This window comes from Poecilia reticulata, linkage group LG4 (genome assembly GCF_000633615.1).
Source record: "Poecilia reticulata strain Guanapo linkage group LG4, Guppy_female_1.0+MT, whole genome shotgun sequence".
NCBI lineage: Eukaryota > Metazoa > Chordata > Actinopteri > Cyprinodontiformes > Poeciliidae > Poecilia > Poecilia reticulata.
The window spans coordinates 23,972,607-23,978,963 of record NC_024334.1 but is presented as its reverse complement, the minus strand read 5'-3'; the positions used below and the strand labels follow the sequence as shown (position 1 = coordinate 23,978,963).

The following is a 6,357-nucleotide window of genomic DNA, read 5'->3' as shown; positions in this document are numbered from 1 at the left end:
TATATATAGTTGGTGTCCATATTGGGTGATTGAAAGCTGTTTATCCTCACTACAATTCATGGCATCTTGCATCTTATGAAACCTTTCTTTATTCATCAGGTTCCATCAGACTGTAAGGCCCTGATAAAAAGGTTTTATCACCTTCAGTCTGAGCGGATAGAGACGTATCAACTATTTGAAGAGTGAGTTTGTACCTCCTTTTAATGTCTCAAGGCTTCACACTATCGTATATTTTTTTCTGAAGGTGATGCATAAACTTTAGTTAAATTAAAGACGCTAAATTTTCTTGTAATTTTCAAGTAAGCATGCTTTTTGTGCAAAATATTCTACCCCTTGTTCCATTAGGCCCTTGTTATAGAGAAACAGAAGGATAATTAGTTGCTGCTATTAGTTCGGTCATTCATTAAGGTATTGGCACAGTTTCCATGACGTGACTGATAGATTATGTTCTTTTAACGACCAACAAGGACAAAAAAACAAAAACATATTTGGCTTTCTTTTAAGCAAGGAGGAAGTGAGGTAGTCTACTTTCAGCCAGCTGACTGGCAGTGCTCCCAAACATGTGGAGGATCAGCAGCAGTGTGTTTTATTAATGCTCCGTTTAGCTCTGATGCTTCATCTGGAATCTCAGTAAACACACCTTCCTCTTGGAAATTGAAGTTAAAGCGCTAAAAACAGACATAGCATTTCATGTAAACACTAAAGAAAAAAATACAAAATTAAAATAGTTTGATTTGAAAAAAAGATAGTTAAACTATTAAAATGAGTGTGCAGGGACACTTGAACAGACTGATTTCCTGCCCACACACTTTGAGCAGCTTTTATAAACGGAAAGGAGGCAAAAATAACAAAATCACTTTGTTGTTTTTAATAGATGATGTAAAGGTTTACTAATTGGAATGTTGGAAAATGTGGTTTTATTTCAGTCAGATTACATGTCTTTGTTGAATTTTGCGAGACACAATTGTTTGTGATTTGCTACTCGATTGCAAACCAATCCCCCGTTTAGGGAATGGAGGGACAACTGAAGTACTGCTATAAATGTGATGTAGAAAATTAAAGAGTTTCAGCATTTTACGCACACTCTGATGTGTGATTTCTCCTTCTGCAGGTATCTTAACACAGTCAAGGACTGTGAGGAGGCTAATTTGGGTTTAGAAATCAGATTATGGGCTGAAATGATCTGGTCTTTGAAGGAGATTTTTAAAATAATTTTTAATTTTAAACTAAACCGTTACTTTGTTTATTAATCCTTGTTTCCTAATGATCAAATCATTCAATGGTAAAAGCCCATGTGAAAGTCCAGATATTGACTGGAGATTTGGGAAAAAATAAGTCAATTATTCTTTTTTTCCTGACATTTTATTTTAAATCAGATCTGCATTTCTGTTTACTGTGATCACAGCAAAAAAAAAAAATAAAAAAATCAAGAATTAATCCTGAGACTATTACATTCCATAACCAATGAAGTTTGTGAAAATTGTGAATAATATTTATTTAATGTTTGTTTGTGGCTGCCGTAACTGCTCAGAGGACACGAAGCCTACTTGAGGACTGGGCCGCATTACGACTTTGAGCACTATAAGCAGTTGGTCAACGAGATAACGCAGGCCTTCAGTGGCATTTCTAAGGAAGTTCTGGAGATCAAGGCGAAGCTTCATCGAGATTTTGACCGAGCTGACCTCTCGGAGCACATCGAAAAGCTGCAGAGCAAAGAGAAGCAGAAACTCGAACTGGTGGGTAAACATCACTGTTGAACACAACGAGCAAAACATTCAGCCGTTCATTGTCTATACTCGTGTCTGTGCCTGGTCAAAGACTCTGAACAAGTCACCAGTTTCATCAATGGACTTAAAATATTCACTTTTTTATATTGGTTTTTATTTATTACCGCCTTGTACGTCAGAAGTTAACATGCATATCCTCTGTATTTCCTTTATGATTTGGTAGAATTGTCTTGTAAGCTGCAAAACTTTGGTAAATGTTTCGAGATCTCTGCTCACAAATTTCTCACAATATTTAGCTGCAGATTTGTCCTATTTCTCCCAACGTTACTGCTGTAAGTGAATCGGCTTCTAACACAGCTGGTTTGTTCAATCTAAAGGGGAAAAAGTTCTCTTTGATAGAACGTCATTGTTTAACCACTGGGAGGCAGACTTCTCAAACATCAAATTATGTCTTTCTGTATGAAACATATCTCACTGCTTTGCTTTTCATCAGACGTTTTTCTAAGGTATTACGTTCTCAGCACCGATGTCAGAAAGTTATTTCAGAAGCTTTGAGAATAAGCAGGAAAACAGTTTTTGGTATTTGTTTCCACACCATTTCTCAAACGATTCTTTCCTCTTTCAAACCTGCCTCACGCTCTGTGTCGGATTTTACTTCCCAAACATTCAAATTTTCTCGAGCTGCTTTCTAGAAGGGATGAATTGGAGTTTTTTTTTTTTTCTCGCATGTACGTTTTATTTTTATGAAATTCCTGTTATCCCTGACTTTTTACCTGCTGTTGCCTACGAACAGACTGCCAAGCTGCAGCTGGCCAAGCAGCAGGCCCAGGATCAGCCGGAGGACGATGGATGTCAGGAAAGAATTCAGGAGCTCAAGCACGAGTACGAGACGCTTTATTAATGCGTTGTTGACGTCTTTATTCACTTGTCTACTGATGTGCGAAATAAACGCACTTGGTGTAACTGATGTGGTAGTTATAAAGAATGTCTTTTTGTCTGCCGTTGGACAGGATCATAAAGAACAAAGAGGCTCTGAGTGAAATCATGCAGGACTTTAAATACGACTCAGAAGAGTGCGATTGACAGCCGACTCCCTGGACGTCTGCACCAGCAACCCTCTCTCATGACGAAACCGCGGGGCGACAGGCCGACTTCGCCCTGATGCAACTTCCCTCTCAGCTCTTATTGATTGGCCTCAGGCTCCGCCCTGCTCACTGCTGCAGTCCGATCCCACCCAGGGAGGGGGGGTGGGGGGGTTGCTAGTCCGCCTCTGTGTGTTTTTGTGTGGAATCATGTGTTTGTATTTGCTGCATTGCTCAACACATGGAATATTCATGATGTGATGAAATGTTTGTCAAAAGCGCCAAGATGAAATCATTATTGGTGCTCGTCCAACTGTTTCTTGCTTATGTCATTACTTTTATTTTTTTAAATAATAAAGACGCTTGGAGTTGAGTTGGAACTTTTTACTGGATGAACTGCATAAGTAATAAAACTCGATACAAAAATATAATCTCTTACAAAGGTTGGAAACAATTATTCTGGTTCCGACAATAAGACTTGTCATGTTTTAAATTACTGATGCTTTACTTGAATATCTGAATATGTTTTCCGAAATATTGAAGTAAACAGAGATCATTATTGCCCCTGTAGATATCAGTCAATTCCCCTTAATATCAAACAAAATAAAATGAACAGATTTTACCTAAAGTTTATCAACCACAGGAGGATTTACAGATCTGACCTGAGGGGAAACAAATGGCTGCAATGGAACCAAAAAAAGGTTGATGGGGCACACCTCTCCAAAAGTTAAGATCAATGATAATCCAAGTAAAAAAAAAAAAAATTATAGTTCTTTTTATTTTCACACAGTGATGACTTATTGGGGAGGGGCAACCTGACCCTGTTGGAGAAAGTCATTTGTCTCTTGGCAAATAATTTGTGACTCATTTAATTAGGTTGTTTTGATAGTTTCCTCCATATTTGAAAACTGCATTATGCTATCTTTGTCAGATGTTAAAATCTGTTTCATGATCTGACAAAAAACAGAAGAAATCCATAAGGAGGCAAATAGTTTTTCACAGCACCGTATCGGATGTAAGCATTGCTAATGATAGTGTATCTTTTCTTCTTCTGTGTGGCATGTAGCCAGACAGAGCAAACAAACAGCTACTTAGTAAAACACGAATCCATTCATCAACTAAACATTTGGCCTAAAAAAAACAAAACTTACAGTTCGACTTTCCTGATTTACATTTCAAACATCACCTTAAAAAATAAACATCTTTGACAATCTGTGTTCTTGTGGATGCCCCCCACCGGCTCTGCTGTTTCACAAATCTTTTTTTAAAAAGTCAGGGTCAAATCTTCAAATCCTGGACTTCTCACCCAACTGGAACCACGACGACCAGTTCGACTCCAGAGCAGCACTGAGTACCCGGGCTACGAATTATTGTTTTGTGGAACCTGCAAAGAAAAAAGTAGGTGGTTCATCCTGGAAAGAATATTAGAAAAAAACATGTAAAAAAATAAATAAATATATATAAAACCTCCACTAATTACTCTGTCTGCCAGCCTCTTTTATCTCTTTCTCAGCTTTTCTTTCCTGCTAACTTTCCTTCGAGGTAATCAATGAGAATCTGTCACTCTTGGCGAACAGAGACATTACTCAGGAGACGCCTTGTGCTTTAGAAAGCAGAAAATAACTGAGCCCTGCTGAGCGAACCCAGTCAGGTGGACTGGAGGTTTCTCTGAGTTCATGGACTGAGGATGTGGCTGAAGGATCTGAACTCCTCACACAGGAACATTCAGAGCTATTTTTTCCCAAAAAAGAAATTGCATGCTAAGGCAAAAACAAAAGAGATGAGAATGGACTGTTAATTATATGTAAATGTTATTTTTTTTCCCTTTAGTCTTTGTTGTGGTCATCAGCTGAAGATCACAAGTCCGCTCATTAAAATATGAGACAATCAGGCGTCTTGACGAAGAGCATGTCCCTCTCTCCATTCCCACTTCTGAGCCCGTAAAGTTCAAACCGCACATTTTTACCTGATCATAAAGCACAGACTGAAACTCCACAGAGCCAGTTCAAAGGAAATCTTTCCTCTTTTTGCTTGTAAAAATGCCGAGCAGATGGCAAATGGAAAAAAAGGCCGGGTCAGAAATTCAGCTCGGCGTATATTGATAGAGTAATGGGGTGTTTGCGAAGGGCATTTCCCACAGAAGAAGAAGAAGAAAAAAGAAAAAAAAAGAGTGTGTGCTGCTTACCGACCTGGTTGCGTGTTTTGTGGGTTTTCTGCAGCCACACCCTCCACTGATCGTACAGTTTGATCGACATGCTGCTGCAGCCCGAGGCGTGCTTGCGGACCCAGCCGAAGAACTGCTTGAGTTCCCGCCGCAGGGTGGAGTTCTGCTCACCGGCTTTAGGATCACAGGAGCCTCTTTGTAGCAGCTCTGATGGGAGGAAGGAGGGACAGGATGAGGAGTGGGTGGGGGAGGGGGACGTGGGAGGAAATGTCAGGAGCATCATGGTTAGAGTGTCTCGTACGCAGCTCGAGTATTCTCATTTTATCGCCTTGAAAGCAGAAAAGTAATCCACGGTTTTAAAGTGAGCTTACAGAGTTTTAAACAAAACAAACGTCTGGCTCGTTTGAGTCGATATTCTTTTCTACAGTCATCTTTTTCTGCAATTTTAGCTGGAAATCCTTTGAGCAACATGTCTCTACCAGCTGTGCACGTCTGTATTTGTTGATTGTTCTTTGTGAAATACCTCAAACTCAATAAGCATCTACATTTTTAGATCTCGCCACAGCTGGTTAATTAGAATAAGGTCTGGACTTGGACTGGGCCGATTTGACCAGGGAGGTTAATCCACCCCAGCCTGGTTTGCTCAGTTTATCATTCTCCATCTTTCCCGTAAACTCTGATTGGCTTCTCTGCTCCTGTTGAAGGAAAGCATCTCCTCAGCATGATGCTGTCACCACCATGTTGCAGCATGTAAAAGAGAAAGAGAGGGCTGGAAAATGTTCTAAACTATTGCAGTGTAAGAAAAAAATTATGATTTTATCTGTTTAACCACAAACATGGTGGTGGCAGCATCATGGCTGTGGGGAGAGACGTAATGAGAGAAAGTGCATTAGCCTGATCCGCGAGGCAATAGCCATCGACATACAGAAAATAAATAAAATAATCAAATCAAGCCAAAGTTCTGATCAAATCCATTGTAGAAATTTGCTGAAAATCTACATCCAATGTGGAGTTACATTTTAAATGCAAAAATAAAAAAGACACAAACCCTGGTGTCTGCATGCTGAGCTAACAAACACACAACATGATCTGAGACAACTACCGACAATTAACATCAGCATTTTTGATATATATTTTTTTTTAATAATGAAGAGTGTGTCAGCATGAAGCACAAAGAATCTGCTTAACTCAATGTATCTAATTAACAATTTATGAATGAAGAATAAGTTCCTAGTAGCAGAATTAAAATTAGAGTGGCTTAAAACAGAAACATTTCCCTCGACCTCAGCCGAAGAGGTGACATTCCATATTTGGGTTTCAGAAAGAATTTTGTCATCTGCCAAAATCAATCCTCTATGGCAAACGACAGAGCCCGATAACGACT

The 6,357-nt window shown here is 39.2% G+C and overlaps 2 protein-coding genes across 2 annotated transcripts in view; one reads left to right on the top strand and one right to left on the bottom strand.

Annotated features, from left to right (window-relative positions):
* Nucleotides 1-3,237, top strand: part of rex1bd (required for excision 1-B domain containing) — a 3,634-nt gene extending 397 nt beyond the window's left edge. Inside the window, exons 2-5 of the mRNA XM_008407105.2 lie at nucleotides 100-182; nucleotides 1,532-1,736; nucleotides 2,521-2,609; nucleotides 2,738-3,237. Of these exons, the coding sequence (XP_008405327.1) occupies nucleotides 100-182; nucleotides 1,532-1,736; nucleotides 2,521-2,609; nucleotides 2,738-2,810 (450 nt within the window). The 3' untranslated portion in view covers nucleotides 2,811-3,237. The remainder of the gene's footprint in view (nucleotides 1-99; nucleotides 183-1,531; nucleotides 1,737-2,520; nucleotides 2,610-2,737) is intronic.
* Nucleotides 3,179-6,357, bottom strand: part of crlf1b (cytokine receptor-like factor 1b) — a 14,989-nt gene continuing 11,810 nt past the window's right edge. Inside the window, exons 8-9 of the mRNA XM_008407104.2 lie at nucleotides 4,999-5,180; nucleotides 3,179-4,193 (exon numbers count right to left, since the gene is read on the bottom strand). Of these exons, the coding sequence (XP_008405326.1) occupies nucleotides 4,170-4,193; nucleotides 4,999-5,180 (206 nt within the window). The 3' untranslated portion in view covers nucleotides 3,179-4,169. The remainder of the gene's footprint in view (nucleotides 4,194-4,998; nucleotides 5,181-6,357) is intronic.